The sequence below is a fragment of the Acomys russatus genome, chromosome 11 (assembly GCF_903995435.1).
Source record: "Acomys russatus chromosome 11, mAcoRus1.1, whole genome shotgun sequence".
In the NCBI taxonomy this organism is placed as follows: Eukaryota; Metazoa; Chordata; class Mammalia; order Rodentia; family Muridae; genus Acomys; species Acomys russatus.
Window position 1 is genome coordinate 60,811,348 of NC_067147.1, and position 21,902 is coordinate 60,833,249.

Sequence of the window (21,902 nt, forward strand, 5' to 3'; positions counted from 1 at the left end):
CTATAATGAGATCTGATACCCTCTTCTGGCCTACAGATAGAATATGGTATAAATATTTCTTTAAAAAAAGAAAACTTTTCTTAGGATGGGGATTCTTCTGATGAAATATAGCACAGATAATCACACATACACACACTTACATACTCACACTTACACACACACACACAACATACTTTTTTTCTTTGTTTTGAGACAGGGTCTCTCTGTGTAGCCTGGGCTGTCCTGCACTCGCTTTGTAGACCAGGCTGGCCTCGAACTCATAGCGATCCACCTGCCTCTGCATCCTGACTGCTAGGATTAAAGGCCTGCACCACCACGCCTGGCTTACACAACATACTCTCACACACACATAAGTGCACAAGCACTCAACAAGAGAGACAGAGAGCTCTCACAAATGTTTCCTGGGTGAATTTTCCTCAAATGTATACATACCTGAGTGGTTGGCCCCCACGTAAAAAAAAAAACAGAGTGACCCCGGCACCCTGATGCCTCGGTGGACCAGGCTCCTGCAGCCCAGGCACACCAAATCCTCCTCACACTGCTGGGGGACCTTGCCCACAACTCACCTGTTTTTGATGGGGCCTCGAAAGGAGGGGTCGTATTTGGCTGCTTTCCCTGAGGGTGGGAAGCAGAGAACAAGGGCTTGAGATCCCTCCCCACGCCCTGTCCCTCTCAGATAGCCCCTCGCGCCAGGCAGCCTGTCTAGCTGACGAGCAAGAGGACACTGGGGAGCTGGCTAGAGCAGCCAGACGGTTGCCTGCTCTGGCTTCTCCCGAGCGACAGGTGGAAGGTAGGGCCTTTACCTTTGGCAGTGTTGGATCTATGGCGTTCTACACGTGAGGCAAGCACTCTGCCACTAAACTGTTACCACAGCCAATTATTTTATTTATTTATGTATTTTTTGCTTTTTTTTTTTTTTTTTCTTCCTAAATGGGGTTTCTTTGTGCCATTTTGGCTTCCTGGAACTCAACCTGTAGACTAGGCCAGCCTTGAACTCAGAGAGCTGCCTGCCTCTGGCTCCTGAGTGCTGGGATTAAAGGCTGGCTCCTGAGTGCTGGGATTAAAGGCGTGCGCCACCACCTCCAGGCCACAGCCATTTTTATTTTTACTTCTCAAGTCAGATAGGTTCTTGCTGAGTTCCCCAAGCTGGCCTTGAACTTGCTAGCCTCCAGTTTCAGCCTCCTGATTAGTTTTAATAATAGGCTTCTGGAAGAGGCTCGCTCCGACTCACACGCGCCTCACGGCCGGCTGAGTAGAGCCTGGCCGTGCTCCCTGCCTCTTCCTCTGTCAGAACTGGGATTCCTCTCTGTCCTATACCTTATTCCAAGTCCTCCGTGGACCCTGCAGTTTCTAAGCCCCTCAGGGAAGCTCCGGTCCTATCCCTGCAGGGCACCGGGAGGAAGCAGGGACTTTGTGGACCCTCCACTCAGGCTACCACACAGCTCTGAGTCGCCAGCCAGGTTGACACCTGAGCCGGCTGCCGGGGTTGTGGCAACGTCCAGTTCCTGGTCCTCCTTTGAGTACACAGGGGAGGGGTGGGGCGAGGCTGCCAGGGCCCTGGTGGACACTGAAGGAGGGCTGAGGGCTGGGCTAGCCTGGGGCAGGTATTGTCTTTCTTGGGTATTTTGGACTCTGTCCCACCCAGGCTCATGGACGCAGGGTCAATGATTGAGCCAAAGCTGCTCCAGGAAGTTTTCTGTAGCGTGCTCTGGCCCTTAAGAGGTCTCCTCGGACACCAGCCCCACCTAGAGGAGGCCCAGCCCTCCCTGTTCCCAGCGCACGCTCAGCCCTTGCCTCTCCGTCTTTTGGGAAAGACTTCCAGCCTTTTTACTTCAGCAGTTCTGGAGACAGGCCCCTGCTCCCTCGCTCTCCTTACACGTCACCCTCCACAGAGCCCCGCTCCTATTCCTTCAAACACCCCAGAGAGGCCCCTGCTTCTTTCCAACAGAAACCTTAAGGCAGGTGTCAGCCAGCTCTCCGCCATAGTCCTTTAGACCCCGCTCCTCACAGGGCCACTAGAACTAGCAGGCGGACCCCAGCAGCTCAGGGCACCACACCCTACTTCTCACAAGGATCCCCCTTAGCCCACAGTACCAGCCCCCCAACTCCTCACAGGGACTCTAGCAGGCATGCTCCAGCAGCTCAGGGTGCCAGTCTCCCACCTCACAGGACTCCTAGCAGGCTGGCCTCAGATGTTTAGGGTCCGAGCCCCCTTCTTTTCACAAGGACTTTATTAGTTCAGAGGCCCAGCTCCCCAACTCTTCACACAGACCCCAGCAGATCCCAGGGGTTGGGCTGGTGGACCCCCAGCACCTCTGCTCCTCAAGAGATCCAAAGTCTCATGAACTTTCCCAATTCACAGGGCCCCCAGCCTCAACCCAGGAGGGCCTGCAGCACAGGACACTGCAGCCCTGTTCTGAGATGGAAGCTTCAAGACCCCAACCTGCCTCCTAACCAGGCAGGCTTTGTTTGCCAGGGCTGTGCCCTCAGGGACGTACATCCCAGGCCTGACCAGCCCTCCCGCCACACACAGAGAGGCCAGCTGCAACTTCTGCACACCGGGATCCGTCTTTAGCACGCTAGACCTTTGAGGTGGCCCAGGCCATCCTCCTGTGACCGGATTCTGTTTTTTCATTGACTCCTGTTTTCCTGGAGCCTCTCCTCAGAGACCCAGGGCTCTAGTTCCTCAGCCACCACCTCCTCTGCAGAGCGCCGACCTCTAAGCCCAGTCTTACCGTAAACCTCATTCTCCGCCTGCTTTCCCCCCATGGCTCAGTCTCCGGAGTGATTGGAGCCAGGGAGACCTAGCCGCTCACCTGCCGCCCGCCCCGCCCTCCCACACGTCATAGCCCCGCCCCCACCTCTGGTCCCCGCAGTTCCTTCTTCAGATCTCTGACCAACCACAGCCACCGGGACACTACGGGCCTTCAGGAGCCGCTTGCCGGGAATGCCATGGGGCGCAGCAGGAAGAAGCCGATGTACTTTGGTAAGATAATCCTGCACAATTTTTCTAAGTACTTCAACTGTGGCACACCCAAACCCTCAAGGTTATGATTTGCCTTCAATTTGAACCCGTGGCCAGTGGCCCCTCACAGCCGCTCTCCCACCAGGTGGCAGCACACAACCGGCTTTCTGCCCCACCTTTGTCCGCTCAGCCTTACAGTCCCTGACGTTCTGAAACAATCACCAGTTTTATTACCAAACCCAATGTTTATTGTGAACACAGAAAATCAGTTGGCTGAGGCCCAACTTCAATCAGCAAACTGAGGCTGGCCCCCCGGAATGGTGTGGCCAGCCCTGGTCACACTCCCAGTGAGAAACCAGCTCTGGGAGAGGGGCTGTCGACCCTCCAGGGCCTACAGGGGCCTCTGCTGGAGGAATGTGTGGGCTGCATGAAGGGCAGTGCCCTGCCGGATTTGAGTCCTCATGTGTTGATGGGCGGCAGGGAGCTGAGCTCAGGCAGCATCTCAGGGTGGGGGTCCAGGCGGGCCAGGCGGCTCTGCTCCAGGGCGATGGCCTCGGCCGAGTGCTTGCACTTTTCGGAGCCACACTGGCAGGTGAAATACTTGCTTTTGATATCCCAGAATCGGTCACCATAGTCAAACCTGGCAGAGGAACGCAGACTCAGGACCCACCGCAGGAGCCCTGGAGCTCTCTCTACCCAGAGGGACTCCAAGTCCTTGTGGGGTCTGCTGACGTACACTAGCCCAGTAACAGAACCAACCCCGCCTCCCCCACCAGGCTGTGTGTGGGAGGGGGGACACAGCCCAGGGCCATGCATACTTTTCAAGTACTTAGCCACTGAGCTGACCACTGGTATCACTTCTTGGCTCCCCACCCAACACACCCCCCTCCCTTTGGGTTTGTTTTTGAGATAGGGCCTCTGTAAGTCTGGCTATCCTGAAACTCTCTACATAGACAGGCTGGCCTTGAACTCACAAGATCCCCCTGCTCCTGCATCCTGGGTGCTGGAAAACCATGAGCTACCATATCTGGCCCCTCTAAGAATTTGAGACCAGGGTCTTGCTCAATTTGCCCAGGCTGCCCTTGAATTGTTGGTTACTTCTGCCCCAATCTCTCTCAAGCACTGGCACAGCTGGCATACATCAGACAGCCTGGACTTCTGAGTCAGGTCAGGGCCTCAGTCTGCAGCTCAGACTGTGATCCTCAGCCTCCTGAGTGCTCTATGAACACATGCCACCGCACCTGCCCTCCACACAACATGTGGAGGGACACCTAAGGACACCGAAGGCTGGTCAGCTCCCTCAGGCCCCAGGACTGCGGGGGGCACCTCACCCCAGCTCCTCCCCAGTCCGGATGTCCCTGGAACTGAAGAATGCGATTCGGGGAAAGCGCAGGTCTTGGTGCAACATGAAGACACGGACGGGGATGATGTTGGGGTCGCACAGGTGGTTGATGAAGCGGCTGATGTTGCCATAGTAACGGGCATCGATGCAGTAAACCTCTCCGTCCTGGGGAGGACAGCGCGCTTAGCACCCACTCCTACTCACTCGTCTGAGGGTTTTCCTGCAGGGACGCACAGTGACCCCCACCCAGGCCCCCAGGCCCTGACAGCCCAGGTGGCACTCTGGAGGCTGCGAGTGCGGCCTGCCCACCTTGTTGTCTAAATCGAAGAGGTAAGAGTCATCTTCTCTTACGTCAGCTTCGGCGTCAGAGATCAGCTCTCCAACGTACCTATTGGACAGAGACCTTGGTTCTGAGTGTGCAGAGCTCCCGGCCCACCTCCCACGTTCTCAGCTGCCCACCACTGGAAGCCACCAGGTCACAGCAGAGCCTGTGTGCATCAGGCAGAGCCCAGGGGAGCCACTAGGGGTCCCCTGTGCAGCAGGTGGGAAGGCAGGTTCTGCCCTGGGGGGTAGGGGAGAGCCTGCAACACCTGCCATGGCATGATGGGGAGGGTGTGAGTTGCAAGCTGGCTGTGCTCTGGGGTTAACGTCCATGGTGGCTGGCTGTGCTCTGGGGTTAGCATACATGGTGGCTGGCTGGGGGAAAGCCGCCAGGCTTAGACCAGGGAGGACTGGGCGCCAGGAACTACCCCATAGGTGATGGGCTGCGAACATGCATTGAGGATGCCCATGTGGACAGCAGAGGGAAGAGGAACTGCATAAGACTCAGGACAGAGGTGGGGTAAGGGAAAGAAAAGGACCACTGAGACCCAGGCCAGGAGGCAGGCGACAGCAGTGCACACGCAGGAGAGCGAGGGCAGTGCGCAACCTGTCTGAGAAGCTGAGAGAACTCGTGAGGCAAGGGAAGTGGGTGGTCCTCGGAGCAGGCCAAGCGGCACAACCACAGGGGAGGAAGTGGAGAGGGAGCAGCTATTCTCCACTGTGCGGATAATAAAATAAGGTGGGAAGAGGTTATGTAATGTGGCCAGAGACGGACAACAGAGCATGGCAAACATCGTGCGCCTGCGGCTAGCACGCTACCGCCAGGCAGGGAAGGAAAATACACATGGTCGGTGGAGACACACAGTGGTGACAGGGAGCAGATGCAGGCTCTGTCCTTTGTTGAGCAGGAGAGAGAGAGAGAGAGAGAGAGAGAGAGAGAGAGAGTGTGTGTGTGTGTGTGCGCGCGCGCGCGCGCGCGCGCGCTGGGAATCAGCAGAGCCCTCAAGCCCTGAGGCCCCCAGAGTGAACTTACTCGCAGATAAACGTGCCCTGGGGGATGGTCTGCAGGGCGCGGACCCCCCAGCCCATCTTGGCCGTACGGTAGAGCTGTAGCCGCACCCTAGGGATGGAGAGGGAGTCAGACAGAGAACGGGGTGGGGGGGGGGATGACACACGAGGGAGGCAGGGTGCCGGGGCAGGCGACTCACTTGATGCCGCTCTGCACCACACGGTTCTTGCAGCTTCTCCAGCAGGAGCATGCCTGGTTACACTCAAAGATCAGGGGGGGTTCGATCTTGTTAAACTCCTGGAGCAGCCGCCCGTCCTGGGGTGCGGAGGGAGGGGACAGTGGTTTCTCTGTGGGGCCCATTTCAACTGCCCAGGACCCAGAGGACTCCACTCTGACCCTAGCCCAGAGCCGCGGAGGAAGGGTGCAGAGTCTGCAGGCTGAGGTGGGAGACCAGGAAGCGAGCAGGCTGCCAGCAGAGCACATACATTTGCATGTACCTGGGCAGAGGCCCTGGACTTCCTGCCACACCCTGTGTCTCTTCCCTAACAGAGTAGGTTCCTGGCTCCATTGCCGGACAGACAGTCAGACTTGGCCAGGTGAGGGACACATACCTTGTCATACCAGCAGCGGATGCTGAGCTGACCACACAGGCAGTTGGAGCTGGAGCAGTCGTCCACGCACGTGCAGTGCTGGGTGGGGCAGAGTCCATGTTAGTGGCTGCCTGCAACTCTCCCCCTCAGGCATGGGTCCACGTCCCCCAGTGTGGAGGCACCCCACATCAGAGCCCTGCCAGCACCCCTTCCCCCGCCCTCTCAGCCAGGCGGCCCTTGTGGCCGTGACGCACCTGCAGATGGGTGATGTTCCTGTCAATGTTCATGGTGGAGGTCTCGCAGTTCTCAGAGATGTACTTGTAGTCCTCGGGGCACGGCTCCCCGTCCACACCGTTGACGCAAGGGATGGGCACGTTCTCGTAGCCTCGGGCTACATCCCTGCAGAAGGGGCCGATAAGGGGAAGTGCTAGTCTAAGTTTGTGAGGGTGAAGGGTGCCAGACAGAACAGGCACTGGCTAGAGTGAGTGCTGGCACCTCTAATCCCAGCATTCAGGAGGCAAGAGGCAGGCGGGTCTCTGAGTGCAAGGTCAGCCAAGACTACAGCGAGACTTGAGAGAGAGACAGAGACAGACACACCAAGGAAAACAATCTCATATTTAATAAGGAATAACTTGAATAATTATGTCCCCAATATTGCATGAGTTCTTGTTTTTTGTTGCTGTGACTAAGGCTTGAGCCCAACAGCGCTGTGCATGTGAGGCAAATAAATGCTCCACCACTGGGCTGTTTCCAGCCCTAAAGTTTCTCCCTGAGACAGCATCCTATAGCCCAGGCTGGCCTCAATGTAGCTGAGAATGACCAGCATTCCTAATGCCCAGAGGCCGAGGCCACTGCAGCTGGTCTTTGCTACTTAGTGGGTTCCTCTTTTCCCCCCTTTGTCCTCCCTGGTTTCACCCCTATCACTAGATAGGTGAGACAGATGAGAGTTGGAGGGGGAGAGAGATCCTTCAATCTACTTTTTCTCCTTTGAGCCGCAATCAACACCCTTGAATGACCAACCACCACCCCCACCTCTTGGGACCCTAGCATTCGTGTATCCTCGGAAAAGCTCCCAGAATTCCAAACGTCACACAATCGCAGAAACTATCTGCAGCTGGCAAAACCACCCTTCTGCTAGAGCAGGAGGCAAATCAGTCAGCTGCTGCAGACAGTCCAGAGCAGCCCCTTGTCCCCACATGTGGGAATTTCTGTGTTTTTAAAGAAACCAAAATTAGGGGCTGGAGAGATGGCTCAGGGGTTAAGAGCACTGTCTGTTCTTTCAAAGGTCCTGAGTTCAATTCCCAGCAACAACATGGTGGCTCACAACCATCTATAATGCGATCTGATGCCCTTTTCTGGTGTACATGCAGGCAGAGTACTGTATAAATAAAAAATAAATCTTAAAAAAAAAAAAAAAAAACACACACACACACAAAAATCCACAAAATTCAAGAATTGTCACTATATGCCACTATGCTGGACTCTAGCCTTTTACATTTTATTTATTTATTTTTTTTAAAGATTTATTATTTTGTATAGAGTGCTCTTCCTGCATGTACACCTGCATACCAGAAGAGGGCATCTTATATTACAGATGGCTGTGAGCCAGCCACCCTGGGAATCGGACTCAGGACCTCTGGAATAGCAGCCAGTGCTCTGAACCCTTGAGCCATAGCCATATATATCCCCAGCCCCAGCCTTTTACATTTTAGTTGGAGACAGAATCTTGCTACAAGGCCCAGGCTGGCCTCCAACAGGAAGCTCTGACCGTCCTGCCTCAGCATCCTTGAATGCCGTGCCCACACACAGGAACCATCACACTGAGCTCCTACAGGAACACACTTGTACTACAGACTTAAGTACTGGTTCATCTGAGAAGGTTTTTTTTGAAGATGTACTTTCATTTCATGTGTCAATTATTTTGCCACGTGCATGCTCGGTGCCCAGAGGTCAGAAGGCACAAATGCTCCCCAACTGGAGTCACTGACGTGAGCCGCCATGTGGGTGCTGGGATTTGAACCTGGGTCCTCTGCAAGAACAGCCGGAGCTTTACACCACTCAGCAACCTCTCTAGCCTGTATCTCTGACGAGGGGAGCCTGGGCTACATAGCAAGACTCTGTCTCAAAAAACCAAGAAAAAAAGAAAAAGGTCAACACTCCTGGTGCCCTTCCACCTCCATTTTTTGTTTTTTTTTGTTTCTGTTTTTGTAGATAGGGTTTCTCTGCATAGCCCTGGCTGTCCAGGACTCACTTTGCAGACCAGGCTGGCCTCAAACTCACAGAGATCCGCCTGCCTCTGCCTCCCAAATGCTGGGATTAAAGGCGTGTACCACCCTACCCAGCTGCCTCCATTTTTTAAAGACCATCCCACTGTGTAGACCTGGAATCACTGATCAGGCTGCCTCTGCCTCCCAAGCACTGCAATTAAAGGTGTATACCACTACATCTGGCCTGGAATTATAACATGAATCTTATTACGTGCGCGTGGGACAGCCGTGGATGGGAAAGTCTTCAGGAGGCAGTTCTCCAGGTGTGCTCCAGGCTTGAACTCAGCTGTCTGCACGGCAAGCACTTTCGGACGCCGAGCCATCCCACGTGTGTTCTGGGTTTTAAGGTCTGAGCCTCCTTATTTTTTCCTTTTTACTTACTTATTTTTTTCTTCAGATGCTGTCTCACTGTGGCTCTGATTGGCCTGGACCTCACTATATAGATACAAACCAGGCTGACCTCAAGTTCCTAAAGCTTGGTGGTCTCTGCCTCTGTGCACTGCGGTCACACGTGGGGGCCATCAGCCTTGCTTGTCTTCGACTGTGTGAGTGTGTCCTGCTGTGTGTGTGTGTGAGTCAGAGCTGGCTTTTCTCCATCCACCATGTGGGTCCAGGGACTGAACTCAGCCCCTACCCACTGACGGTCTCTCTCTCCCAGTGGAAGAGGATTCTAGCAGCTCTTGGGTTGGGTCCCAGGAGTGGCCAGTGCAGGGCGGTGGCATGGACGCCCGGCGTGCACTCACCGGCAGATGATCTTCTCGGTGCGGACAGCGCGGTTCCCCACCCCAAGCCTGAGCTTGCGATTGAGCTGCAGTGCGAACCACACATCAGAGCGCTCTGGGGTCAGATCCCATGCTGTGTCCCCTTCTTTGTTCCGAAGCTCAGGGTTGGCGCCCCGAGACAGAAACAACCTGCAGAGGGACAGGAAGCCCGTCCCTGGGTCAGAGCCTGGCAGTGGGCGGGCTGTGGGAAGCTGGCGCATGGGCTAAGGAAGGCGGGCCTTACAGAACACAGTCATGGTAGCTCTCCCTGGCAGCTATGTGCAGCGGGGTGTCCCCGTGGTAGTTCACAGCGTGGAGGTCACACTGAGCATTGAGCAGGACCTCAGCAATGGCGGCACTGCCGGTGAAGGAGGCCCAGTGCAGGCAGATGTTTTCCTCCTGAGGAGGTGAGGGGCAGAGACTGGGTTGCCGGTGACCAAAACCTTGAAATCAGCCTCCACTCTACACAGGGGTCCCGGAGCTACTCTACTTGGCACGGGGGACCCACCGGCCACTCCCCTCCACGTCCCCTCGGCCCCCTCGAGTGTCCCTCACATTGTCGGTGAGTGTGACATCGGCACCCCGGGTCAGCAGCATACGGATCACATCAATGTGCTTGTGCTCGGCTGCCCAGATGATGGGCGTCCAGCCCCCACTGTCCTGAGGGAGGGAGGGACGGCGGGAAGGATGAAGGCCCGCCTTGCAGGCCACAAACAGGAACTCAGGAGCACTTTCTCAGCCAGAGAATGGAGTGTCACACAGAAGCACACCCCCTCCCCCAAACATACACACACACACACACACACACACACACACACTCGAGGGGAGGAGGAACCACAGCCACAGCAGGAGAGGGTCAGGTCAGGCGGAGGAGAGGTGAGGTGAGCAGCCGGGCCGCTGACCTGCGCGTTGACGTCCACCTGCCCAGTGCTCAGCAGCAGGCTGACCATCTCCAGGTTCCCAATTTTGGCAGCGTGATGGAGGCAGGTGGAGCCATCCTCTTCCTGAAGGAGACCCGAGGCAGTGAGCCCCTCAGCCGGCACCCCGTCCCTCCCGCTGCCCGGCCTGCTTCCTTCTGGCTCACGCACCTTGCTGTAGACACAGCCGCCCAGCTGCACCATGTAGCGTGCCACGTCCAGGTGGTTGCTCACCACAGCCTCCATCAGTGGCGTGCGCTGTTGCTTGTCGACAGCGTTGATGTTGGCTCCTGCCTGTGAGGAGGGGTAGGAAGGCTGGAACCAGGACAAGGGGGCTGGACAGCGTGGCGGGGGGGGGGGGGGGACAGCGTGGGGGGAGGGGACTCATGAAGCCTGACCTGCAGCAGCACATGACAGATCTCCACTGAGCCCTTCTGCGCGGCTGCATGCAGGGGTGTGCGCTTGCTCTGCTGGTCACTCTGGAAGTTGGGGTCCAGGTTGTCTACTGCAGAGAGAAAGCAAATAGGAGGGAAGTGAGCTAAGGGGGTGCGGCGGCAGCAGCCCTACACCAAGGGGGGCTTCCCGGGGTCCCTACTAGGCATGCTGTGCTGGGAAAGCATATGTGAGTTATGTACAGGAACAGCAGTGCCTGGCGCCAAAAGGCCGCCGAGGGTCACATGACCTCCTCAGCACACACGTGGTGACGATCTGACACTCACACAGCATAAGGATCACCTTCTGTAGTTCTCCCTGCTTCACCGACAGGTACAGCTGCCGCGGGTGGAAACGCAGCTTCTTCCGCCTGCCAGGGGAGGGCGGGGGCGAAGGCCGGCTGCTCAGGTTTGAGTACCAACAGCAACGCTGGCATCTCTCGCCCAGTCCCGACTGGTACCCTGAAAACAGCACTGACTCACCTTTCTGACTCCTGGATGACCAAGGCCTTTTCCAGGGCTTCCCGGCCGGGCCCTGGGGGCAGACCCACAGCTGAGAGGCAGCCCCCATTAGGCAGGGTCACCGAAGGCCCTGAACTGTCGATAGTGTCCGCCAGGGGATCACAAGGCGGGCGCCGGGGCTCTCCATGCCCTCGCATCCGGGCGCTGTGGGAGAAGATTCTCAGGTCTGGGGATGACGGAGATGAGGGAGAAAACTAAGTGTGTGTGTGTGGGGTGGGGGGTAAGTGGACGAGAGAGGACAATACCTGGGCTGGGAGGTGTCTGCCCGCCCCGGGGCGTCCTGTGCCAGCGGTGGCGGGGCAGGAGTTGCAGTGCCAGCCGGGGGGGTTCCCACATCGCCCCGGGGAATGGTCACCTCCTGGGCCTCTGAAGCGTCCTCTCCACAGTGGGGGCAGAAGACCATCCCATTGAGCTGGGACACACAGGCCTTGTGGAAGCGGTGGGCTACACGGAAGTCGGGGTGGCACTCCAGGAAGGAACCCTGGGGAAGAGAGAGAAGCCTGTCCCTCGCCCAGCTCTCTCCTGCAGGTCAGGCCACCCGTCGACCCCAGCGGCTACTCACCGCCGTGCAGAAGTGGCCACAGCCCGGGCAGCAATGGTGCTTGACCATGCGGGCACGGTGGACCTCACAGAGCACCATGAGTGCCACACGGCTAGACGGCCGCATGGTCTCCCGCTTGAGGATGGCAGCATTGCAGCCCAGGAGCTGGCGGGAAAGAAGGGTGGGAGGGGTGAGGGTGAGGCCTGGGGCCAGGTTAGTGTCTGCCACGGCTCCCCAGCCAGCACCCCGGGCCCACCTCTCCGTCCACACTCTCGGTGGCCATGCACTTGTGTCCTGCTCGCTCACTGATGCGGTCAATCTTGGGTGCCTCCATGCGGCAGCTGCAGAGGGGCAGATCCTCAAAGCCGCGCTCTGTTTCCAGCGAAGATGTGTCATTGGATACCCCTTGGGCAGGAAGGAAGGAAGGGAGATGACCGAGGGCTCGCCCCTCGCGTGCTGGAAGGGTCCTCTCCTTCCCACCCAGCCACACCTCACACTCTAGAACCCCAAAAGCTTGGCATGGACAAGCCAGCTCTGGCAGGGTTCCCTCCACCCCCATGGGCACCCCCTGGTGGCTCCCTGACCCAGAAGTTGGCAATCAATTACCAGCGTGGTTGGGGGACAGGGTCCCCTCGCTGGGCAGCTCCAGGGACCCCAGAGGGACCTCCATGTACTCACTGGGCCCTGAGGAGCCCACACCATTCACTCCTGACACAGAGACAGAGAGAGTGAGAGCGGGAGCTCGCGGGGCCTGGCGCGTGCGCACACGTGGCGTACGTACACAGTGGTGACCGTGCACGAGCTGCCTAGCGCGCACTGCTCTCTGGGGCCAGAGGGGCCCTCTCACCTCTTGGCTCCTTGGCCCTCGGAGGCTCTCGTTTCCGCCGCTTCCTTGATGGCTTCACCCACGGGCTGTCTTTCCGCCACTTCTTCTTGGCCTTGCGCCGGCCACTAGAGCCACTCTGTGGATCGGAAGACGCCAGAGTTCTGCTGCTGGCTCCCAACAGCTCTCCACCCCTGCAGGGAGGCCAGTGCCTGCTCTTACCCTGTCTGACTGATTGCCTGACTCCTCATCTTCCTCCTCTTCCTCCTCCTCCTCCTCCTCTTCCTCCTCCTCTTCTTCCTCCTCTTCCTCCTCCTCTTCTTCACTCAGTTGTTCAGCGAGAGCCTCAACTTCAGACTGAAAGGGGAAAAATCAGACTGGAAAACAGCAAACTGCAGCCGTCTCCTTTGAGAACAAGACACCGTGAATCCTAAGCCCCATAAGGGGAAGGCTCGCTGGAGACAGGAAAAAGCCAGAAGACCAGCACAGAGCAGTGGAAACGACTGGTGCTGTGAAACACAGACAGAAAAGACCTACGCCTGGCAACAAAACCACCGCGTGAGCAGCTGAGGAAGGGGTCAGGCTGTTATCGCCAGAAACGACACCCACTGCCAAAGTTTTCCTGTCTGTTTGGAGACAGGGCTTCTCTAGATAGTCCTGGCTGGCCTACAGTTCACAGACACCCCATACCTCTGCCTCTAGAGTGTGTCAACATTTAACGGTTTAAAATATTGGCCAAACAAGCCGGGCACAGTGGTGCACACCTTTAATCCCAGCACTCGGGAGGCAGAGGCAGATGGATCACTGTGAGTTCTAGGCCAGCCTGGTCTAGAAAGCAAGTCCAGGACAGCCAAGGCTACACAGAGAGACCCTGTCTCCAAAAATCCAAAACAACAACAAAAACCCCCAAACAGCCAAGCATCCTATACAGCTTCCAATGGCACGAGGTTGGAAGGAGGCCCCTCTTCCAAGTTTTCCTGCCAAAAAACCCAAAAAACCAGAAGCAAGCTCCAGCCATGGTGGCCCGTGCCTGCAGCAGGCAGGGACTGAGGCCTAGAAGCGGCTCTACAGTCAGGAACCCTGCTGCAAAAATAAGAAAATCCCAAGGCAGCTGAGGCTAACAGTGCGACCCTGCCTCAAGAAACAGAAACAGACTAAAGGCAACGCTGGGAGGAAGCAGAGCCACGTGTGGCCGCGTTCCACCTGATCCTGCGCTCAAGAGGCAGAAAAACACAGAAGGATCTTGTGAGTTTGAGGAAGGCCAGGGGTATAAAAACCAAACAAAGGGCTGGGGAGACGGCTTAGCAGTTAAGAGCACTGCCTGCTCTTCCAGAGGTTTTGAGTTCAATTCCCAGCCACCACATGGTGGCTCACAGCCATCAGTAATGAGATCTGGTGCCCTCTTCTGGTGTGTGGCCTTACATGCAGGTGCAACATTGTATGCATAATAAATAAGTAAATATTAAAAACAAACAAATACCAAGTGATACAGCCACTTGGGAGGCTGAGGCAGGAGGACTAAGGGAGTGAGTTAAAGGCCAGTCCTAGGCAGCCTAGTAAAGAGCCGGGTCTCTAATCCCAGCACTTGGGAGACAGAGGCAGATGGATCGCTGTGAGTTCAAGGTCAGCCTGGTCTACAAAGCGAGTCCAGGACAGCCAGGGCTATACAGAGAAACCCTGTCTCAAAACAAACAAACAAACAAACAAAAAAAGTAGCTTAGTGCCTGCTCACCATGTGAGGCCTTGAGTTTAATCCTAAATTTGGCAAAAATAAAGCACAGGCTGGTTTGGAAATGCAGAGAGATCACACGTATACAAACACAACACAGATGTAGGTCTGTAGTGTATGCGGGAGGGCAGCTGAGTGCGGGAGGGCAGCTGTGGGTGGGTGGACAGCTGTGGGTAGGTGGGCAGCTGTGGGAGGGTGGGTGAGGAGCTATGTATGGTGGGCGGGAGGGCAGCTGTGGGTAGATGGACAGCTGGGGGCGGGTGGGGGTGGGCGGGAGGCTATGGGTGGGTGAGCGGCTGTGTGCGGGTGGGCAGCTGTGTGCAGGAGGGCAGCTGTGGGCGGGTGGGCGGGAGGCTATGGGTGGGTGAGCGGCTGTGTGCGGGTGGGCAGCTGTGGGTGCTTGGACAGCTGGGGGCAGGGCTTACTGTAGCAGCCTTTCCCTAATTTGAGGGTTTTTTCTTCCACCCTTCTCCATCCCTTTTCTTCTTTCCTTTCAACCCCTAACACTAGATAGGAGAGAAAAAATAGAGAGGAAAGGAAAAGAGACCCCTGAATAAAGTCCCCAAAATAATGGGGGCGACAGTATCACTAGCGTACTTCCTGCTGACTGGGGAGGCGAGCTCCCTTAGGGCAAGTTTGATCTTTACTGTCAGGATTTTTTTTTTTTTTTAAGTTTCTGACACAGGGTTTCTCTGTGTAGCCTTGGCTGTCCTGGACTCACTTTTTAGACCAGGCTGGCCTCAAACTCACAGCTTTCCACCTACCTCTGCCTCCTGAGTGCTGGGATTAAAGGAGCGCGCAAGAGGCAGTCAGATTGCTGTGAGTTCAAAGCTGGCCTGGTCTACAGAGAGTTCCACGACAGCCAAGGGTACACAGAGAAAACCCTGTCTTGAAAAACACCACCACCACCAAAAAAACAAAACAAAACAAAAAGAAGGTTCCAAGCCAGGTGGTGGTGGCACATGCCTTGAATCCCAGCACTTGAGAGGCAGAGGCAGGTGGATTGCTGTGAGTTTGAGGCCAGCCTGGTCTACAAAGCAAATTCAGGAAAGCCAAGGCTACACAGAGAAACCCTGTCTCAAAAAACCAAAAAAATAAAATAAAAATAAAAATAAAGGTGTGCGCCACCACCGCCCAGCTCTCTTGTTTCTTCTATGTGCATGACTACTTTACAAGCCATGATTGAAAGCAACCAGCAACCCACCGTGCCTCTCAGGGCCCTAGCATACCCTCTAAAATCTCCCCAGAATTCACACAGTTGCAGCTGACAGAATCACGGCTCCTGCCAGAGCCGTGGGCAACCATAGTTGGCTGCTGCAAAGCAGCCCCATCTCCCCAACCTGGATTAGAATGAGAACATATTCTTTTTTTTTTTTTTTTTTTTTGGTTTTTTGAGACAGGGTTTCTCTGTGTAGCCTTGGCCATCCTGGACTCACTTTGTAGACCAGGCTGGCCTCGAACTCACAGCGATCCACCTGCCTCTGCCTCCCGAGTGCTGGGATTAAAGGTGTGCGCCACCACGCCCGGCTGAGAACATATTCTTATAATAATATTTCTGTGTCTTTTGAAGAATCCAAAATTCCAGAACTCTTACTCCAGCTCACTGCAGCCCGGGCTCACCATTCATTTCCTTTGGTGTTCAGTGGAAAGGCTGCACAGCCAAGTGTTCAATAAATGAAAACCAAAGATGAGGAACAGGGACAGTTCAATGGGTAAAGTACCTACTGCTCTGGTGTAACCATCTGGGTTTGAGCCCCAGACTTCACGAAGAAAAGCCATGCACGCACGCACGCACGCATGCACGCACGCACGCACGCATGCACGCACGCACAAGCTTGCCTGGTGACGGAAATCTGAGCACTACATAGGCTGAGCCCTAGGTTCAACCTCAAACACTAAGGAAACAGTCTAACAACTCAAAACATACTCTAAGAGATAAAATCCCCAGAGCCTACATGAGAGAAGAGACCCAAGGCCAATGCTGTCCTCTGACGCCACCTGTGTGAGTGTTTGTGTACGCGCATACACACACACACAAACACACACAGTGTGGCAGTGTGTGCCTTTCATCCCAACCCTACAGGGGCAGGGGCAGAGGCAGAGGCAGGCAGACTTCTAATAGTTGGAGGCCTAGTCCACTAGTGAGTTCCAGGCCAGTCAGGGCTACAAACCCACGACACCACCACAATAAATAATAAACCAACCCAGAAGAACAAACAAGCTGTCATAAGGAAGGAAGAGGCTGTCTTGGACAGAGAAGGGCAGCGGTGAGGTAAGGGGACACAGGCCAGTGAGCGACGGAGCAGAATAGGATCAGCCAAGGAAGGCAGAGCACCGGCCACGCCCGCACACCTTGCTGTCGGAGTCCACTCGCTCATCCACGGAGTAGGAGTCATAGTACAGGCTGAAGTCCTCGCCCACCACCGTCTCCCACTCCTCCAGCGGCCTGGGCTCTCCTTTCTCCAGGATCACATCTCCCGAGCCCCCGGCCGAGCCCAAGTCCTCTGACTGGAAAAAGATTAGAAAAATCTGCGGCTATGGGCACTGGCCCATCAAACCCACCCCCACCCCAGTACGCCGTCCCCTCCAGCTCACCAGGCCACCAGAGTTCAGCTTCCTCCTCTTCGCCACATCTGCAAAGACAGAACAAAGTGAGGACTGACCCGTAACCCCGGGGACAGAGGACGCCAAGCCTCCGGGGAGTGTGTGTGGCGAGGAGTGGCGGTGACTGACCTGGGGTCACCTTCCCTGGCACGGGCATGTCTTCACTCATACGGAAATGCTGTACTTCAGGGGGCCGCTTCTCAGGGATTAGAGGCTGGATCGCGAAGGAAAAACGGTCAGGACATCACTCACCTTTCATCCCAGCACTCTGGGAGGCAGAGGCACTCACTCTGGGAGTTCCAGGCCAGCCAGGGCTACAAAGTGAGGGTGTGTCTCAAAAACAAGAAATCTGGACATACACAACACCAGGGAAAGTTGAGGGCACTCTACCCTGAGCGAAATAAGCAAGTTACCAAAATAAAATTACCACCCTGCTCCGTGAGGCCGGAGCCCAGGTTATGGGTTGTATGGCAGGCCGTATCTCTAAAATGCTACCTGAAGCCAGCACGATTGCTTAGCGGTTGACGAGGTCTGCAGCCAAGCCTGGTGAGCTGCGATCCATATGGTGAGAGGAAGGGCTCCCTTACCTCCCTATTTATACTATGCTTGTTTGTTTGTTTTGAAACAGGGTATTACATATCACAGGGTAGCTAGGCCTGGACCTTCCTGTGTAGATCTGGCTGTTTCTGCCTCCCAAATGCTGGGGTTAAAGGTATGGGTCACCATGCCCATCTAAAATTAATTTAGAAAAAAAAAATAATAAATCCATCATGGATTTAGGGGCTGGAGAGCTGGCTCAGAGGTTAAGACCACTGGCTGTTCTTCCACAGGTCCTGAGTTCAATTCCCAGCAACCATGTGGTGGCTCACGACCATCTATAATGAAATCTGATGGCCTCTTTCTGGCCTGCAAGTGTACATGCAAACAAGGCATTTACACACTAAGTAAATAATGCCTCTCACATCTGGCTTGAAATAAATAAATCTTTAAAACAAAACCAAACAGCCGGGCGTGACACACGCCTTTAATCCCAGCACTTGGGAGGCAGAGGCAGATGCATTGCTGTGAGTTTGAGGCCAGCCTGGTCTACAAAGCGGGTTCAGGACAGCCAAGGCTACACAGAGAAACCCTGTCTCAGGGAAAAACAAACAACAAAGACCCCAAAACAACAACAACAAAAACGTATGGATATAGAACCTGTTACCTAACCCTCCAGATGTGTCTGAGCCACAAGGAAGTTATGTGTATCTGTGAATTTGCATAAGTCATATGCAAACAGTGATTGCTTCCCTGGCCCAGAGACCCACTATCCTCTGCCTAGCTGCCCTCATCATATATGTGAGGGGCCTGAGCAAACACGGACTTCTGTACCAGGGGGAAGCAATCACGCCCTGGTGAGATGATCACTCTTCCAGAAACAGAAGGCGGGGCTGGAGAGGTGGTTACCAGTACTGCTGCTCTCGTGGGAGACCCAGGTTCAGTTCCCAGCACCCACCAGCTGCTCACAACCCCTTCAGACTCAAGCCCCAGGGGATCCACCAGGCATACCAGGTGGTACACAGACATACATGCAGGTAAACACTCATGCACATTAAAAACAAAAACAAACAAAACCACCTTGGTGTGGTGGTGGTGCACGCCTTTAATCCCAGCGCTTGGGAGACAGAGGCAAGCTATCTCTGTGAGTTCAAGGTCAGCCTGGTCTATAAAGGTAATCTAGGATAGCCAGGGATACACAGAGAACCCCTGTCTCCGAATAAGTAAATAAACAAAATTAAATAATTAAATGAAGAACCAAATGCTTTGAATCATAGCAAATTCAGCCAGCCTGCGCTACACGAGACCATCTCAAAAAACCAAAACCAAAACAAAACAATAAAATAAAAGCCAAGTGTGCGTGGCATACACCTGCATACGACTCGGGAGGCAGAGCAAGGTGTGGGTCTCTGTGAGTTAAAGGCCAGCCTGGGGGCTGGAGAGATGGCCCAGCGGCAAAGAGCACGGACTGCTCTTCCAGAGGTCCTGAATTCAATTCCCGGCACCCACATGGCAGCTCACAACTGTCTGTAACTACAAGATCTGATACCCACAGACATACATACAGGCAAAACACCAATGCATATAAAATAAAAATAAATATTTAAAGGTCAGCCCTGTTTATAGTGTGTGCCAGGCCACGCTGTACCCCCCAAACAAACAACAACAAAATAGAACCCAGGAAGATGAAGGCTACACAAGTCACACCTACAAGACAGAGACACCTGAGGAGCTTTAAACCCTCCTCATAATTCGGATTCCCGGCACCTGCCACTCCCTGTGTCATTCGCCAGGCCTTCCCAGGGGAGGGTTCGCATGCAGTAAAAACTTCAGCAGGTATGAGAACGGTCTCAAAGTAGGGAAGAAAAAAACCTCCCTAAGGACTTGCTCACAGGCGGATCGTGTATGGTCACCTCCGTAAGAGTAATTAGGACAATAACTATATAATTAACTCTGCATCTGTCAGTCTGCTCGGCTGACCACCCCTCCCCCAACACCACAAACTCCAGGAAGCTGGCAATTACTGTAGTCACAGAAGGCCAGCCCCAACAGCTGGCACGTGGTAGCCTATTGGTAAATTCGGAGGAAAAAAAAAAAATCTGAAGACGAGAGGCCCAAGGCTGCATCCCGGAAAAAAAAAAAAAAACACACAAAAAACCGAAAAACCCAACAAAACCCAAAACAAAAAAGAGCCCCCCCAGAGACCCCCCCCCCCCCCGTCCTTCCTACCCAACCCCCACATTCTCACCTGTCCACTGCCTGGTTTGGACATGGTTTTCCGGGCTCGGTGCACTTTGGGCTGCCCTTCCTGGCCGGCAGCTGTTGCCGCAGCGGGTTCGGGCCCAGCAGCTGCAGCTCCCTGGGCCCCAGGCATGCTCAACAGCCTCATGGCCAGACTCTGCACCGAGGGTGGCGACTTTCCTGCCCCTGTCATTGACATTTTGGCCCGACTGGGACAGGCACCCCCCTTGCTGGGGGAAGAGGGGAATGACTTTGTGGCATGGCCTAGAAAGGAGGCAAGCAGGCAGGGGTGCAGAGTAAGCCGGCAGGCAGGCGGGAGGCCCCCATAACGCCCCCTCCCCTCCCTCGTACCCCCCTCGGCCTCTCACCCAGCAGGATCCGGCCCGCGTCGCCCTCCGGGCTCTCAGGCTCATCCCCGAGCAGTGGTGTGGTCCCCACAGGGGTGTCAGCCCCCTCATCGCCGACAGTGACAGTGACAGAGGCCGGAGAGGAGGGGCCGGCAGGCTCCACGGAGTCGGGGTTGGCCTTGGGGAGGGTCTCCTCGCTATGAGAGGTGTCCCCCAAAGAGCCATGCACTGTCGGGGGAGAGAGGGGAAAAGAGAAAGTTCAGGGCCCGAGGCTCCGGAATCCCGCGTTGGGGGTGGGGCGGGATCCGGCCTGCTTCGGGCGCACTCACCTCTGTCGCCGGCTCCTCTGGGCTCCTTCTCCAGCAGCAGCGCCCCCATCTCCGTGGGGGCCTCCCCCTGGGAGGGGAGACAAGGGACCGCCGGGCCGGTTAGCCCCGCAGGCAGCTGGGGCGCCCAGGACGCCTGGGCCCTGGGCAGCGAGAGCAGGCTTCGGGGCCTACCTCGTCCTCGGTGGGCGCCCCCCCTGCCGCGACCGCGGCCGCCCGTGGGGGCCGCACGCCCACGCCCCCGGGCCCGCATCAGCCCCCTCCCTCTCGGCAGACCCCGCATCTCTGGGGCCGCGAGCAGGGGAGGGGGCGGGGCCTCCGCGCCCCGGCCCCGCCCCCTCCTCCCGGCCGCACGCGCCGCTCCCCCTTTGTCCCCCAGGCCGCGGGGACCCCGGCCACCAACCCCTGCAACGCCCGCTGCGCCCCAGCCCGGCGGACGGCCCCTCGCGCCCCTCGCGCGTGCTCCCGGGGCCTGGGCACCCACCGCCCACGCAGGGGCGGCGGGCGGCTGCACGCGCGCCTCGGCGCCCACTCCCCCCACCTCCCACCCCCTGGTCCCCTCATCCGCCCCCGGTGCTGGCCCCCCGGTCTGCTGCGAGTTCGGCTCGGGCCCCCCGGCCCCGTTGCACCCCCGGAGCATTGCGCGAGTGCGCGCTCCCCCCCGGGCGCGCGCGCGGGCATGCACCCGCCTCTCCCCCTCCCCTTCCGCACCTCGGCGGCCGCCGCCGCAGCAGCTCCCGCCGCCGCCGCCATCGCCGCTTGCGCGGGGGGCCGAGCCGGCGCGCGGCCGCCCCGGGTCACGTGGGCAAGGAGGGAGGGCGAGAGGACGCCTTAAAGGAGCCGCTGCGGGCCTCCTGGCCATTTTTGCCCCCCAAAGTGGCCTCGGAGGGTCCAGGGCCCGGGGCTGCGGGGGGACCGGTCCTTCCTTCCTAGCCTCAGCTCCGCAGGGAACGGAGGGCGAGGCGCGCAGGGGCTGTGGCTTCCCTGTCCCCGCCCGGATTTGGCAACACGTGCCGCCCGAGCCTCTGCAGCTGCTCTGTGTATCTTTCTGGTTCCGCGCCTCCCGAGAGAAGGCCGGGCCTTAGGTTAGGTTCCTCCCTCTGGTGCACGAGACGCACGGGAGAGACACCTTCTGCGTCAGCGCCCTTTTGGAAACCTGGGGCCAAATGTCTTCGGTTGCTCTGGCGGTGCCGCCTGCGTGCAGCGGCCTCAGGGTGGCTGCGGTCTGCAGACACTGCCTGTTCCTGCCAGCACTTCTCAGTCGGGGGCCACGGTCCGGACGGCAGCCCCAAGTGCTGGCCAAAGTTAGGGGTACCTGTGTGGTTTCACTCACAGAGTTGGGCCGGCAGGTAATTATGTTATCGGGCCTGAGGCCAGTTCAAAGTCTTATGGGAACTGTAGTTCGCTTTGGGTAAGAACGTTTCAGAGCCTTCTGGGAATTGTAGTCTTCCAGGCATTCGAATGTAAGTTCGGCCGATTTCTCAGCTTTCCTTAAAAACCCGTTTGCCGACGACAAAAATACTCAGGCACAGACGCCTGCCCGCCGTCTCTGGGTGCACCGGCAACCTGCAGGCCATGCCTTGCGCACTGCTGCCCAGCCCCTCAGAGTTTATGCCGTGACCAGGGCTT

General features: G+C 56.6%; 1 protein-coding gene across 3 annotated transcripts; it reads right to left on the reverse strand.

Annotated features, from left to right (window-relative positions):
* Positions 1 to 3,275: 3,275 nt before the first annotated feature.
* On the reverse strand, positions 3,276 to 21,056 carry Ehmt2 (euchromatic histone lysine methyltransferase 2). Of its 3 annotated transcripts, XM_051153543.1 has the most exons (28): positions 20,985 to 21,056; positions 20,277 to 20,343; positions 19,969 to 20,175; positions 19,608 to 19,864; positions 16,952 to 17,036; positions 16,814 to 16,851; positions 16,571 to 16,726; positions 12,712 to 12,846; positions 12,514 to 12,628; positions 12,273 to 12,374; positions 11,923 to 12,071; positions 11,688 to 11,831; positions 11,371 to 11,606; positions 11,087 to 11,269; positions 10,892 to 11,004; positions 10,571 to 10,677; positions 10,344 to 10,466; positions 10,158 to 10,259; positions 9,811 to 9,915; positions 9,500 to 9,654; positions 9,238 to 9,405; positions 6,482 to 6,626; positions 6,249 to 6,326; positions 5,837 to 5,952; positions 5,662 to 5,748; positions 4,617 to 4,695; positions 4,297 to 4,472; positions 3,276 to 3,605 (listed from the first exon to the last, which is right to left on the reverse strand). In XM_051153543.1, exons 1-28 carry the CDS (start codon positions 21,024 to 21,026, stop codon positions 3,425 to 3,427), a joined length of 3,651 nt encoding a protein of 1,216 aa, XP_051009500.1. In that variant the 5' UTR covers positions 21,027 to 21,056; the 3' UTR covers positions 3,276 to 3,424. The 3 variants fall into 3 exon arrangements, with proteins under 3 accessions (XP_051009500.1, XP_051009498.1, XP_051009499.1); XM_051153541.1 differs by lacking the exon at positions 20,985 to 21,056 and having other exon boundaries at positions 20,277 to 20,913; XM_051153542.1 differs by lacking the exons at positions 12,273 to 12,374; positions 20,985 to 21,056 and having other exon boundaries at positions 20,277 to 20,913.
* Positions 21,057 to 21,902: the final 846 nt, after the last annotated feature.